Source organism: Malaclemys terrapin, chromosome 18 (assembly GCF_027887155.1).
Source record: "Malaclemys terrapin pileata isolate rMalTer1 chromosome 18, rMalTer1.hap1, whole genome shotgun sequence".
Taxonomy (NCBI): Eukaryota; Metazoa; Chordata; order Testudines; family Emydidae; genus Malaclemys; species Malaclemys terrapin.
Genome location: NC_071522.1, coordinates 21,641,447 through 21,657,152, shown reverse-complemented (window position 1 = coordinate 21,657,152; position 15,706 = coordinate 21,641,447). Strand labels below are relative to the sequence as shown.

At 57.3% G+C, this 15,706-nt stretch overlaps 1 protein-coding gene across 2 annotated transcripts; it reads left to right on the top strand.

The window, feature by feature from the left end:
• The first annotated feature begins 4,229 nt into the window (after positions 1 to 4,229).
• On the top strand, positions 4,230 to 14,913 carry LOC128825481 (fibrinogen-like protein 1-like protein). Of its 2 annotated transcripts, XM_054007991.1 has the most exons (4): positions 4,230 to 4,366; positions 5,830 to 5,973; positions 13,258 to 13,314; positions 13,666 to 14,913. In XM_054007991.1, the coding sequence occupies exons 1-4, from the start codon at positions 4,363 to 4,365 to the stop codon at positions 14,292 to 14,294; spliced, it is 834 nt and encodes a 277-aa protein (XP_053863966.1). In that variant the 5' UTR covers positions 4,230 to 4,362; the 3' UTR covers positions 14,295 to 14,913. The 2 variants fall into 2 exon arrangements, with proteins under 2 accessions (XP_053863966.1, XP_053863967.1); XM_054007992.1 differs by lacking the exon at positions 13,258 to 13,314.
• The last annotated feature ends 793 nt before the right edge of the window (positions 14,914 to 15,706 follow it).

Here is a 15,706-nt window from a genome sequence, read left to right as displayed (position 1 = left end):
ATTCACATCCTAGTATTTCAGGGTGGGATAGTTGGTCACCTGCTACTTGATACGTTGAAGGCTACATCATGCTAAAGCGCCCATGTCCAGCCTGCAGCTTTGTCCCGTAGTCGTCTCGGGCTCACGTACATACCCGAGGCGTGGAAGAAATGTTGACAGATCCATAAAACTCCTAGTTCTCTCTGAACTGATTGCAGACCGTCAGGTGTTGGCATCTGCTGCTGAGGTACGCCAAAAACCTGTAGGAGAACACTTCAACCTCCCTGGCTACACAATAGCAGATGTAAAGGTAGCCATCTTACAGCAAAAAAACTTCAGGACCAGACTCCAAAGAGAAACTGCTGAGCTCCAGTTCATTTGCAAATTTGACACCATCAGATCAGGATTAAACAAAGACTGTGAATGGCTATCCAACTACAGAAGCAGTTTCTCCTCCCTTGGTGTTCACACCTCAACTGCTAGCAGAGCACCTCACCCTCCCTGATTGAACTAACCTCGTTATCTCCACACTGATTTATACCTGCCTCTGGAGATTTCCATTACTTGCATCTGAAGAAGTGAGGTTCTTACCCACGAAAGCTTATGCTCCCAATACTTCTGTTAGTCTCAAAGGTGCCACAGGACCCTCTGTTGCTCCTTCCTTAGAGGTTTTTAAGGTAAGGCTTGACAAAGCCCTGGCTGGGATGATTTAGCTGGGAATTGGTCCTGCTTTGAGCAGGGGGTTGGACTAGATGACCTCCTGAGGTCCCTTCCAACCCTGATATTCTATGATTCTATGATTCATACCTGATTACACTAATGAGGTAATAGATCGCACTAGTCACTTAGAACAAATCGCATATCTTCCCCATGAAGAGCCGAGTTCTTTATGGAAGTGGCTAAGTAACCTGTTCAATGTCTCTGGCATAGGAAACTGGTTGTTTCAGGGAGCCCTGACTATCCTGTTTGGAATCCTAATGATTTTTGTATGTTTTCAGTTAATCTCCTGTTTGTATCCAGAATTGTGTAAGGTATGCCACCCAGGTGATGGCCCCAAAATAGAGTGCTAATATGATGATGTTAAATATCACTGATGAACGAAGAGATAAAGAATGATTAATATGTGGAACCCAGTAATTGTTGGTCTTTGCGTAAACTTGACCAAAAGGAGGGATTGTGAAAGTGAAATGAATTCTATTAAAGAAATAGACTGAATTAAAGAATGCTGTATGTACCTTTAAGTAGAAATGAGAAATGCTGCAAGCCAGGGGGCAGGAAAGCAGACATTAACTGCTTAATGAATTGCCCCACGTAAGGGCAATTGGTGAAGCATTAGCCTTAGATCGATAAGAGTTAATAAGGAAGCAGGATATGCATATTGTGCCCCATACAAATTTTACAATTTTGCTCTCTCTGTCCCTTTGTTTAGTTCGCACCCTTTTATCTGTATAAATAAGACCGTTTGGGTCTTGCATGGGGGCTCACATTATCTGAATGTATTAGCAGAGCGCTGTGCTAATAAACAGAGTGGTCTTGACAAAATTGTGAGTCCTGATTCTAACTTTGACATGGGCAAGCAGGGTCTTTTTATGATTAACTTTCATTAAACTGTGTCTGTTTCCTCTTAACATAATTTTTTTGCGTCTCTTTTCATTCTACCAATTCTGCACCCAAGGTCTAAATTCTGGAAAATAAAAAAGGAACATATTCAAGATTCAGTCTATATGTTTGTGTATATCTGTGGTAACAAAACAGTTGTTATTTCTTGTTATGGCAAAATTAAATGATTGACCATATGCAGCTTTCACTCTTTAAATATTGCATACTGATATGTCCTGTGTTAAAATGTCCTGCGTCTTAAACATTGAATTTAAAACCACTTCACAGCAAACGGCTGTACTATGGGAAATGACTTACCGATATTTGGATATTTTAAAATTTGTTTAAACATAACTTGTTTCATTTTCAGAACAGAAAAAACAAATTCCAGTGTTGTTGATTCCAATGACAATTTCCAACAGTGAGAGAAGTAGCTGATAAATATTTCAGATAAATGATACTGGTCCCGTCAACAGCACCAGAGTTCAGCCCGTGAGCTAATGAGAATACAAGAGCAAAGAAAGAATAAAATTATGCCACAGACACAAAGGAGCAATGCAAACAGAAGCTCAAATTTGGGCTGGAGCAGTGAGACTCACGCAAGTCCCTTACCAGTAAGCAATGAACCAAGTCCCAAAGGGACTAAACTGGCCACTTTGTCCTCTGCTGGGATGACAGCCACAGCGATCAGCAGAACCAGAGCTGGGAAAGGCTGCCCCTTCCCCGACTCCTCTCCTCTCCTGCCTCATGCTTTGGGTGCGCCTGTCTCCCACTCTCAGCACACGCTGCAGCAATGAACTGCAGCCACTAGGGGTCAGGCTGTCAATGCAGGCAGCAGTACGGGATCCCCAGTGCCCACCCTGAGCTCCTGGCAGCATCTGGGCCCAGGCTACTTTCCCTCCCACATGCCACCTCCCCCATCGGGCAGCGCATCCCAAGCGTACAAGGAAAGGGGTTTTCCCAGAAAAGCCCACGTAGAGATGTGGCAATTGCCAGCCTGGCTGTGACCCAAAGTCCACCTGGGCCGGTGACCTTCTCAGACAGCAACCAGCACTGGTTGCTGCACCGGAAGGGGTGAGAACCCCACAGGAACAGATGTGGGATGATCTGCCCCATCTCAGGCCCTTTAGTTAGAGCTGGGTAATGCCCTGACCCAGGAGGAGCAGGGGAAACGCCAGACCACAGCTGAGCTGGGATCCTTCTGGTGTCTGACAACGGCCGGATGCTGCATAGGAAGGTACAGGGAGGTCCTAGCCAGAGACCAGCTAACGCCCCGGAGCTGGAGGGTCAATGTCCCTTCCAGGAGATGCAGCAGTAACGCGTCCAACCCTGGAGGTTCTGGCTGGGCACACAAATATCTGATCCCTTATTGAGCCTGGCGGTGTTCCTGGGGGTGAGGAGTTCTGCACAAATGCCACGAGAGGCTCAGATGAACGGTCCAAGGACCGGCTGCTGTGGTTATCTGGATTGCAACCGTGAGCCAGGCTAGGACGTCGATCCCAGACTCTAGGCGCTCTGGCCTTCAACTCCAACACCAAACCCAGGTAAATACGGAACTGCAGCACATCTGTCTGTCTGTCTGTCCAGGCTTTGATCAGGGTGCCCACCACCCTAGTATCTGATACTGCCTTCCCTGCTACAGTCCCCAGGCAGTGGAAGAAAGAAAGAAAACTGCAAATAAAGCACAACTCTGCCACCCCTAATCTCCCAAAATAGACTCCGCCAAGCACCCCCGCTCCTGCCTCAGCCCTCCCCGAACGCTGCGCATATAGACGGGCTTCGCAAAGGGCCGGGAAGGGTGACCCATCTCTGACCGAGAGGGGAGGGAGTTGCCAAGCAGAGGCACTTTGCACTGTGAGCTTTAATGTCACCAGGACACACAAATCTCGCACGTTTGCCTGCTCTCAGGCAGGTGATGAATCAGCCGGTGCCCCATCTCTGGGACTCATTGGAGAGAAGAAGCCTGAATGTGTCTGGGGCACTTGATGGCTTTTCCTGACCATGTGGGGGTCAGCTGCGGGCCAGGCAGAGAAACGGGGGCCCGGGGAAGCTGGCGGTGGCAGGGTGCATCTGCAGTAGGGACCTAGCCCAAAGCATGCAGGGTGCTGGGAGCCCGTGGCTCCCGCTGGGGCCTGACTGCGTGGGGCTTTTAACACAACTTCTGGGGTCTGCAGGCCATAGGGGATGGGCAGTGGCACCTCTGTGGGCTGGAATGTGCAGCTCTAGTTTTGTTTATTTAAAGCACCCAGCAAGAGAACATCCTTCAGCCCGTTAGAACCCGTCAGCTACGGCAGGGGGAGCACCAAAGCCCAGCTGTTTGCAGGCGTGTGTAACCCATTTGGCCTGTTCGTGTCACACATTGGCAGGAATAATGGTTGAGTGGTAGGGCCTTGGCCTGGCCCGGGCACTACCAGCCCCGAGTTCTGCCCTGCCCTGGCTGCCCCGGGTGTTACCTCAGAGGGAATCGTTCCAGATTCCAACGGGTGGCAGGTCCAGGGAAGAGCCTTATCTGGGGGAGGCTGTACCAGACCCGCCCGACCCAGGCAGGCTCCCAGGTACTCTCTGCTCAGGGCTGATAAGGCTCCTTAGCAGTTTCTCTCCAAACAAATTCCAGTTCAAGACACCTGAGAGCTCCACAGCAGGGCAGCATCCCCAGAGCGCAGCAGGGCGGGGTTAGGGGGAGCAGTCGGTAGCAGCACCTGCCCCTCGTACGGCCGGAGCGAGAAGTGCCAGCCTCTCTGCACAGAGCAGCAGCGTTCAGCCTGGGCCAGACGTGCTGCGGTGATGGGTAAGAGCGGGCTCGGAGAGCCAAAGGGTCTGTGGGGCAGCGCTGGGCCCTTCTGCTCCGCACTAGGGCCGGGTGGGCGTGTTCAGCTGGGATTGGAACCCACCAGCACTTGTGGGTGCGAATGTGGGGCTGGAACGCAACGTGGGGCGCTCCCACCTCGCCCGGGGGCGACTAGGGGGGAAGGGCAGAGAGACACCTGCGCTGAGACTCAGAGGAGCAGAGACCCCAGCTCCAGGGAGACAGTCACCCCTGCCTAGCCAGGTTAAATTGCCCAGCTGTGTGACAGCCCCCCCATCCCCGAGGGGGTTCCCCCCGCCCCCCCGGTATGTCACAGCAGGGTAATGTGTGTATTGAACGGCAGGGATTGCCAGAGACTGGCTGGGAGAGGCCTTTGGGGATGGAGGAAGCAGCACTAAGGTACATGCCAACCTCCCTACAGAGGAGGGGCCGTGCCCCGCAGGTGTGGGGCAGGGAGCTGGGACACTGCGCAGTGGGTCATTGTCTGGCCCAGGCCCTTCCTAGCCGGAGGCCGAGGCCGAGGCATTTCCTTCAGGTCACCTTCCGCTGCAGCTTGGCCACGGGCCCCCATAGCCACTAGCCCAGCTCTGGGATCCCAAGTGGGGATTGTCACGGCTGGCTCCTCCCTGCTGCCAGCAGCTCTTCACTGCCAGGGAATTCCTGAAATCCTGTGTGCCCCTCCCTCACCCACCTACTGGGGCTGTGAGTGCCCCCCCCGGACAGGACAGCCCCCCCTCCAGGGCTCTTAGTGCCCCTGGCCAGTCCCTCCCCTCAGCCCCCCCCACCTCCCGGGTCTCTGAGTGCCCACCTAGCCCCACCCTCACCCCATGATTCCCTTCCCTGGGACTCTCAGTGCCAACACAGGCCCCACCCCACAGGCCCCCTCCCTGCAGCTCTCTGTGCCCAGCCACACCGCACCCCTCAAGGCCCCCCCTCAACAGAGCTCTAAGTGCCTACCTAGCCCTCACCCCCCTATAGGACCCCTTCCCTCGGGGTCTCAGTGCCCACCCAAGCCCCACCCTTCAGGTCCCTTCTCCCAGGGCTCTCAGTGCCCCCCCAGCCCCAATCTCCATTTCTCTCACCCACTCTCCCACCCTCCCCTGCCCGGTTATTTCCATGGCACAGGGGTGTCTCTGTGGGGCGGGAACATTTCTCCAGGGCGAATCCCAAACTCCTCAGCACCCGCCCCCCTCCTGGGAGTCTCTGTCCCAACGGGGCTGGTTCCTAGCGTCTCCTTTCTGCCCCGTGCATGCCTGGCCAGTGGCCGGCTGCCCAGCCAGACTGACGGGCGAGGGCGGCAGTGCCAGGCTGTGCTGGGCGAGGCGGGAGAGTCCAGCAGTCCCAGCTCTCGGTTGTGCCGTTCCCGGGCACAGGGAACTGGGAGTCGCGGCTCCTGAAGGGCGGGTTTGTGTTCCCAGCTTCTCACCGGCTCTTCCCTTTTGCAGCTGCCCGGTGCCCTCGTCTCCTGCTCCTCGCCGGCCTGCTGGCCCTGTCAGCCCCAGTTCTCACCCTGGAAATACACAACCTGAACATCTTAAAGGGACCCACCCATGCAATCAGGAACTTCCACCCAAAGCACCTGAAGGCAGGTGTGTCATGTGTCTGCTTCTATAGCCCTCCCCCCTGGCCCTAGGGGTCCCTGCCAGCCCTGGGGCCCCAGGACGTCACTCACTGGCTGCCTGGGGATTATGGAGGCCTGAAGCCACTGGGAGAAATTACAATCCAACCGTAGCTCTCTATTCAAACCACGCTGAGCTCTTTGGCGGTTTGAGGGAGGGGAGGGAGGGAGGTTCGGGGGGGCACAGGGGCTGGCCCATTTGTGACGGAGCAGGGAGCGGGGCAGATTTGACCTGGGAATGTTGCAGGGGGGTTGCAGTGGGGATGTGGGACTTCCCTTGAAGGAAGCTACCTGAGCTGTAACCTGAGCCAGGAACGGGGGTGGGGAGAATTAACACCTTCTGCCCGGGAGACTGAACAAAGGAGAGGAGCAGCGGGAGGGGCTGGGAGTTAGTTTCGGTTGGGGCTGGGTGGTGCAACGCAGGGAACCCCAGGCTGGGGTCTAAGCTCCCTGAACCTCCCCGAGGGACCTAATTGAGGGGGTCTGGTCGTACCTACACGCTCTGCTTGAGACTGTGTTCCTGTCCTTAAATAAACCTTCTGCTTTACTGGCTGGCTGAGAGTCGCAGTGAATCTCGGGAAGAGGGGTGCAGGGCCCTAACTCCCCCACAATCCGCTACAACTGGTGGCAGCGGTGGGATCTACTGCACCCCGTGGACGGCGCTTCCTGCAGTAAGTGACTGGGGAGCAGTAAAACGAAGGGGGATTGACGGGGACCAGGCGCGCTGAACAGTGAGAGAGAGACGGTTATTACCCCTGGGAGTGTGTGACCAGCGAGAAGGACTTTTGCAGTAACAGGGTCCCCCGGGGGGATCGCAGCGAGTGGTCCCAGGGGCGGAGGAGTCTGCAGCTCGACCCTGGCAGAGAGGTGGTGACCTCGAGAAGGGCTGGCACACTAGGGGTCCCCCTGGGAACTGTGGGGAGCTGTGAGCACACAGGCCGGTGAGTGGCCAGCAGGAAGATGTATGCCAAGCGGCTTAAGAGCGACCTGGTGGAGCTGTGCAAGCAGAGGCGGCTGCGCATTGGGAGGCTCACCAAAGAACAGCTCATTGCCCAGCTGGAGGCGGAAGATCGCGCGAATGAACTGATCCCTCTGTCTCAGGGAAGCAGCCTGGCAAATGCAGCGCAGGCCCCAGTGTCTGTCCCAGCTGGGAGTGGTCAGCCGGCTGCTGAGGGCTTCCCGAGACCCCTCCTTCCTATGCCTAGGGGAAGGGTGGGAAGGAGCCCAGCAAATACCGAAGGCGCCGTGACCCCCCCGGCCAGCAGGGGACCCTCCCGGCGAAGCTCGCCGGCCAGCAGAGGATCCTCCCGGCGACGTTCGGCATCCGTGGAGCGGAATTGGCTGGAATGGGAGAAAGAGCTAAAACTGAGAGAGCTGGAGGATCGTGAACGACAGAGACAGCATGAACGGGAGGAGAAAGAGAGACAGCATCAACGTGAAGAGAGACAGCGTCAGCATGAACGGGAGGAGAATGAGAGACAGCGTCAGCATGACCTGGAACTGGCGAGATTGAAGGGCAGCGAACCCCCGGCTGCGGTGAGTGAGGGGGGACCCAGGACTGCACGGAGCTTTGATAAGTGCATCATGGCCCCATACAAGGAGGGGGAGGACATGGATGACTTCCTGGAGGCCTTTGAGACGGCCTGCGAGCTGCACCGGGTGGATCCCGCGGACAGACTCCGGGTCCTTACCCCCTTACTGGACCCCAAATCCGTGGCATTGTACCGCCAACTGGGAGAGGCAGAGAAAGGGGACTACGAACTATTCAAAAAGGCCCTGCTACGGGAGTTTGGGCTGACTCCTGAGATGTACCGGGAAAGGTTCCGGAGTCAAGATAAAACCCCTGAGATCTCATATCTGCAACTAGCCGTCTGCATGGAAAGATACGCCAGCAAGTGGGCTGGTGGGGCCCAGACGAAGGAGGACCTGATTAAACTGCTGGTACTGGAGCAACTGTATGAGCGGTGCCCATCCGACCTGAGGCTGTGGTTGGTGGACAGAAAGCCAGAGAACCCGCGACACGCCGGGCAGCTGGCTGATGAGTTTGTAAAGAGCCGGTCAGGGGGTGGCAGGGAGGAGCCCCAAAGGAACAGGCCCGCCGCGATGCAGAGAGAGAGTCACCCTGGGACCTCCCAAAGGGGGAATATGGGGAACCCCCTCCCACGGGGAAGGCCCAGCATCAGGGACAACCGACCGGCTCGAGGGGACCCACGGGACCTGAGCTGCTATTACTGCGGCCGAAGAGGCCACGTTCGGGCCCAGTGCCCCAAGCTCAAGGACAGACTGAGCAGACCGAACCCGCACCGGGTTAACTTGGTAGAGGCCCAGACGGACGAGGGGCAGGCTTCCCACGCAAGAGGGGCTGGCAGCTTATCAACTGCTCAAGAGAGAGAAGGGCCCCCGGCCAGCTTCTCTGGGGGGCCAGATGCTCCGGATTCAAAGTTCTCCGTTTACAGGGTTGGCGCGGGGCTGTCCCTGCGGAGCGAGTGCCTTGTTCCCCTGGAGGTGGATGGGAAGAAAGTTTATGGATACTGGGACACGGGCGCAGAGGTGACACTGGCCCGGCCCGAGGTGGTGGCCCCAGATCGGGTGGTGCCCAACACCTTCCTGACCCTGACCGGGGTGGGCGGGACCCCATTCAAGGTTCCCGTAGCGAGGGTACACCTGAAATGGGGGGCTAAGGAGGGCCCCAAGGACGTGGGAGTGCACCACCATTTGCCCACTGAGGTGTTGATGGGGGGGGACCTAGAGGACTGGCCAAGCAGTCCCCAGACCGCCTTAGTCGTGACCCGTAGCCAGAGCCGGCGAGGGGCACTACGCCCTGACCTTGGGAAGGATGCCCCACCGGAGGCACCGAACCCTTCCCGGGTGGGGAGGGAACACCCAAGGACAGGCCGCGGGGTGGCTGGGGCTTCCGACCCAGCCGACGAGAGGGAGCAGGTCCCCATCCCTTCCCCAGCCGCCGAGTTCCAGGCCGAGTTGCAGAAGGACCCCTCCCTGCGGAAGCTAAGGGGCCTGGCTGACCTCAGTGTGGTACAGACCATGAGGAGAGGATGCAAGGAAAGGTTCCTGTGGGAGAAGGGGTTCCTGTACCGAGAGTGGGCTCCCCCGGGGGAAGTGGAGTCGTGGGGGATCAGGAGGCAGCTGGTGGTTCCCCAGAAGTTTCGCCACAAGCTACTGTACCTGGCCCATGACATCCCTCTCGCAGGGCACCAGGGGATCCGGCGCACCAGGCAGAGGCTGCTACAGAACTTTTACTGGCCCGGGGTCTTCACCAACGTCCGGCAGTACTGCCGATCCTGTGACCCCTGCCAGAGGGTGGGGAAGGCCCGGGACAAGGGGAAGGCAGCATTGAGACCTTTGCCCATCATAGAGGAGCCTTTCCAGAAGGTGGCCATGGACATAGTGGGACCTCTCAGCAAGACGACCCGGTCTGGGAAGAAATACATCCTGGTGGTGGTCGATTTCGCCACCCGCTACCCCGAGGCAGTGCCCTTATCGTCCATTGAAGCAGACACTGTGGCGGATGCGCTGCTGACCATTTTCAGCCGAGTGGGATTCCCCAAGGAAGTCTTGACGGACCAAGGGTCCAACTTCATGTCGGCCCTACTCCGGTGCTTGTGGGAGAGATGTGGGGTCCGGCACAACTGGGCCTCAGCATATCACCCCCAATCCAACGGGCTGGTGGAGAGGTTCAATGGGACGCTAAAAATGATGCTGAAAACATTTATGAATCAGCACCCGCAGGACTGGGACAAGTACTTACCTCACCTGCTGTTTGCGTACAGGGAGGTACCCCAGGAGTCTACCGGGTTTTCGCCTTTCGAACTGCTATATGGAAGGCGGGTAAGGGGGCCCCTGGACCTGATGAGAGACGAATGGGAGGGGAAGGCCACTCCTGACGGAGAGTCGGTGGTGGAGTATGTCCTGACCTTCCGGGAACGACTTGCCGAGCTCATGGGCCTGGCCAGGGAGAATCTGGCCAGAGCCCAGAGGAAGCAGAAGGTCTGGTATGACCGCACAGCACGGGCCCGCGCCTTCGCCACTGGGGATCAGGTGATGGTCCTCATCCCCGTGAGGAAAAACAAACTCCAGGCCGCCTGGGAAGGGCCCTTCAAGGTTGTCAAGCAACTAAACGAGGTAAACTATGTGGTGGAGCTGTCGAACCGGGCACACCACCACCGGGTGTACCATGTGAATATGATGAAGCCATATTATGACAGGGGGAATATGGTGTTGGCCGTGTGTGGACAGTGGGAGGGGCAGGGAGATGACCCTTTAGTAGATCTATTCCCTGGGACAAGAGTTGGCTTCCCCCTGGAAGCAATTCCCCTCTCTGATCGGCTAACCCCTGCCCAGCGAGCTGAGATCGGAGGGGTGCTGCATCTGTACCAGCAGCTGTTTTCCAACCAGCCTGGACGCACTAATCTGACTGTCCACCGGGTGCAGACAGGATCGCACCCGCCTATAAAATGCTCCCCCTTCCGAGCCACAGGGAAAACTGCTCAGGACCTGGAAAGAGAGGTCAATGACATGCTGGCTTTGGGGGTGATCCAGCCGTCTTCCAGCCCTTGGGCCTCGCCGGTGGTGCTGGTCCCCAAAAAGGACGGGTCGATCCGGTTCTGTGTGGACTATCGGAAGCTCAATGCCATCACTGTAGACGATGCCTACCCCATGCCCAGGCCGGACGAGCTCCTAGACAAGCTGGGAGGTGCTCGGTACCTTACCACCATGGATCTTACAAAGGGCTATTGGCAAGTGCCGCTGGATGCAGATGCCAGGCTGAAATCGGCCTTTGTCACCCCTCTGGGGCTCTATGAGTTCCTGACCCTGCCCTTCGGCCTCAAGGGAGCGCCGGCCACCTTCCAGCGCCTGGTGGATCAGCTACTGAGGGGGATGGAGAGTTTTGCCGTGGCGTATATCGATGACATCTGTGTCTTTAGCCAGACCTGGGAGGACCACATATCCCAGGTTAGACAAGTGCTGGACCGACTCCAGAAGGCTGGGCTGACCGTAAAACCGGAGAAGTGCAAGGTGGGGATGGCTGAGGTATCCTACCTAGGCCACCGGGTGGGAAGCGGCTGCCTAAAGCCGGAACCAGCCAAAGTGGAGGTGATCAGAGACTGGCCCGCTCCTCAAACCAAAAAGCAGGTCCAAGCCTTTATTGGGATGGCAGGATACTATCGGAGGTTCGTGCCCCACTTTAGCGCCATAGCCGCCCCCATCACTGAGCTGTGCAAGAAGGGGAAGCCAGACAAAGTGGTCTGGACCGAGGAGTGCCAGGAGGCTCTCCGGGCGCTGAAGGAGGCTCTGGTCAGTGGCCCAGTTCTGGCAAACCCAGACTTTGACAAGCCCTTTATGGTGTTCACCGACGCCTCAGACACAGGACTGGGGGCGGTGTTAATGCAGGAGGATGAAAAGGGGGAGAGACACCCCATCGTGTACCTGAGCAAGAAGTTGCTACCCCGGGAGCAGAACTACGCGGCCATCGAGAAGGAATGCCTGGCCATGGTGTGGGCCCTCAAGAAACTAGAGCCATATCTCTTTGGGCGTCACTTCACCGTGCACACCGACCACTCTCCCCTGACCTGGCTGCACCAGATGAAAGGAGCCAACGCCAAGCTCCTGAGGTGGAGCCTGCTCCTGCAGGATTATGACATGGACGTGGTCCATGTGAAGGGACGTGACAACCTGATAGCGGACGCGTTGTCCCGGAGAGGGAGCCCTGAACTTCCCCAGGTCACTGGTCAGAGTGACCCCGCTCAGTCCAGTCTCGAAGGGGGGAGAGATGTGACGGAGCAGGGAGCGGGGCAGATTTGACCTGGGAATGTTGCAGGGGGGTTGCAGTGGGGATGTGGGACTTCCCTTGAAGGAAGCTACCTGAGCTGTAACCTGAGCCAGGAACGGGGGTGGGGAGAATTAACACCTTCTGCCCGGGAGACTGAACAAAGGAGAGGAGCAGCGGGAGGGGCTGGGAGTTAGTTTCGGTTGGGGCTGGGTGGTGCAACGCAGGGAACCCCAGGCTGGGGTCTAAGCTCCCTGAACCTCCCCGAGGGACCTAATTGAGGGGGTCTGGTCGTACCTACACGCTCTGCTTGAGACTGTGTTCCTGTCCTTAAATAAACCTTCTGCTTTACTGGTTGGCTGAGAGTCGCAGTGAATCTCGGGAAGAGGGGTGCAGGGCCCTAACTCCCCCACAATCCGCTACACCATTGCAGTGCAGGGAGCAGCACGGGAGAAAGCCAGGAGGTGCTGGTTGCCTTGGGCAGCAGAAGGGGCGTGGAGGAGTGAACTGGTGCAGCGTGGGCCCGAGCCAGGCAGGGGCAGACGGGATGAGATGGGGGTGCTCGGGCAGCAGGGCGACTGGTGCAGAATTAACACAGAGCTCGAGCTAGGCAGGGCAGGGCTGTGCAGAGCTCGAGGGGAGGCGCGGGGGCTGGAAGTGCTGCAGGAGGAGCTGCGGAGCCAGGGAAGGGACTGGAAGGCACAAGGTGGTGTGGGCAGAGCCACGGGAGCGGGCGGTGAGGTTGGTGGCTGCATTTGGGCCAGACTGGAGGGGAACAGACGGGAGCCAGGTAGAGCAGTGAGGGGGAACCTGGGTTAGTCTAAGGCATGACACCCGCACTGGACAGATCAGCAGCAGTGCTTTGTGGGCTGGCCCTGCCTTCAGGGATTGGCTGGGGATTGGCACACAGGAGAAGCTGGCCTCCCGCCCCGTCCCTCAGAGCCCTGGCTGGCTGGAGAGCTGGCAGGAAATCCTTCGAGAAGGGGCTGTCGGAGAGACATGTGCTGCCCCCTCAGAGACACAGCAGGGCCCAGGAGAGCCTGAGCTCAGGGCTGGGAGCTGGGCCCAGGGAGCCGCCCTGCGCATGTGTGAACGGGCCCTGACCCAGAGGGAAGGAGCCTGTTGGTGCCCGATGCAGGCAGAGCCTATCAGGCCTCTGGGATTGGTGCCTGGCCCCCTCCTGCTGATGGTTCTTCGCAGCGACGCGGGGCTGTGGCCAGGCTGAGGGGGGTACCAGGGTGGGTCTCTGCTCTGGAGGGATTCTGGGTGAATTCCTGCCTCCCTGCGGGTGTCAGAGTTTGGAGCAATCCAGCAGAGAGAGGCGCCCCAGTGCCCAGCGGATAACTGAGGCCTACAGCTGGGCCAGCCGAGGGACAGGGAGGCGAATGTGCTGAGAATACGCCCAGCTGTGGAGCTGGGAATATCCTCTGTAAAGCCCTCACGTCACTCGGCTCTCTCCTCCCCACACAGATCAGGGGAAAGGGAGCTTCCGGCGCAGCAGAGCCAGTGACATGCGGGTAGCCCAGGGTAAGTGGTAAGTGTGTCCCGCTTGCATTGTCACCCCTCACAGGGGTGACACACACACACACACACACACACACAACTGCAGAGATCTGGGAGCAGAGTGCCAGCGGTGAGAATTCCCTCAGACACAGCTATGGGGACATCAGTCTGGCGCGAGGCTAGAGACCAGAGCTCACCTCCAGGACTCCTCAGCGCAGCCTGATCTGGCCAAAATGCAGCTGCTATTCCTCGGCGGAGGAGTTGGGAAGGAGGCCAAGGAAAGATTTTATGGAAACTCCACTGTGATCGTAACTCTGGGCGGGGTTTTGTTCCATGAGGTTTTGTTCTTGACAACTTGTCTCATTTTGCCCACAGCCTGGCCCAAGGACTGCAGCGAGATAACCTGGAACAGGGTCAGTGGCGTCTTCGTCATCCAACCCACAGGACTCCACCAATTCGAGGTCTACTGTGAGCTGAACAGCACCAGCGAGGGCTGGACGGTCCTCCAGCGGAACCGGCACGACACACAGATCACCTGGGCTGAGTCCTGGAGCACCTACAAGTATGGCTTTGGCAATGTGCACGATGACTACTGGCTGGGGACGGAGTACATCTATCGGATCGCCAAGCAGAAGGTCTACCAGGTCAGGTTTGTCATCCACGATTCATCCGGCACCATGAAATACGCAGACTACAACCTCTTCGGTCTGGAAGACGAGTCCAAAGGCTACAGGCTGAGGCTGGGCTCTTACACTGGGACTGCAGGGGACGCCATGACTTCAAACAATCCTACCACCGTGCATGACAACATGAAGTTCTCCACTAAAGACCTGGATCAGGACACTTCCAGTGGGAACTGTGCGTCTAGCTCTGGTGGGGGCTGGTGGTACTCGGCTTGTTATTCTGTTCGACTGAACGTCAAAGGGAGCATCACTTGGGGTAGTTTCTGTAGTGGGAACTGCCAAGCCTCCGCCATCCTCATCAAACCAGCGTCCTACTGTTAGTCACCCCTTCCCCACCCTCCTGTCTGCAGTGAGGCCAACCCCTGCTCCACGAAGGGAGGGAAAATGGTCAGAGTATGGGGGGAGGGATAGCTCAGTGGTTTGAGCAGTGGCCTGCTAAACCCAGGTTTGTGAGTTCAATCCTTGAGGGGGCTACTTAGGGATCTGGGGCAAAATCAGTACTTGGTCCTGCTAGTGAAGGCAGGGGGCTGGACTCGATGACCTTTCAAGGTCCCTTCCAGTTCTAGGAGATGGGATATCTCCATTAATTTAATTTAATTTAATTTAATATGTCATGGCCAAACCTCCCACCCGCTCTCACAGGCCTTGCTGGGGGAAGTATCAGGGTTACCCAGGAAACGGAGCCACTTTCCTTCTCCTCTCCCTCCCTGCAGACTTTCCAAGCTTTTCTCCACTGGGCCTTTCTGCTCTGGGCTGACTCCCGTGCACCAGCGTTCGGCTGGAGTGACTCTTCCGCGTCATTTTAGCTCGGCGATGTGATGAGCAGGCCTAGAGGTCACTGGAAAGGTGAAATCCCAAGCATGGCGGGAGCTTCTCAAACACCCTCTGCACGGCCCTGCCTGGGGATCCAGGCTTTGGAATAAACACACACTTCTAAGCAGTGAGGTCTGCAGCTGGTAACTCTGTGCCCTGCTGTCACTGTCTCTCCGGGTGCTCCCATGGGCACCACGCTGCTGGAGAACATGCCTGGCATTACCAGGTTCACAGGCAGGGCATCAGGGGGTAGCCGTGTTAGTCTGTATCTACAAAAACAACAAAGAATCTGGTGGCACCTTAAAGACTAACAGATTTATTTGGGCATAAGCTTTCGTGAGTAAAAACCTCACTTCTTCGGATGCATAGAGTGCATCCGAAGAAGTGAGGTTTTTACTCACGAAAGCTTATGCCCAAATAAATCTGTTAGTCTTTAAGGTGCCACCAGATTCTTTGTTGTTTTTGTAGATACAGACTAACACGGCTACCCCCTGATACTTGACAACATGCAAGGCACTAAATTTAGCCGTATGGAGTGGAAATCCATCAACCTCAACAAAAAACTTGCACAGGCAGGGCATGCGGGGCTGCTGGGATGGGCCCTTTGCTCCCTGCCAGAGTAAATCTCCAGGCCACCAGCCCTTCCGTTTGGGGTCGGGGGGGGGGGGGGGATTGGGGCCAGAGGGTTTTTCTGGGGAAGGAGGAAGAGGAGATGTGAGCGAGAGGAGAGACTTCGGCCCTTAGTGCTGGGAGAGAGGAGTCCTTGGGCCCCCTGCCCTCCGGACCACATCCAGAGAGCCTGTAGGGCAGAGGCAGCGTCCATCCCACTCCCACTGCAGGCGGAGCAGCTCCTCGCCTGAGACTGAAGGCTCTGCCCGCAGCTCTGCCTGGCCACGTGCAGACCCCTGGAGCAGGAGCGC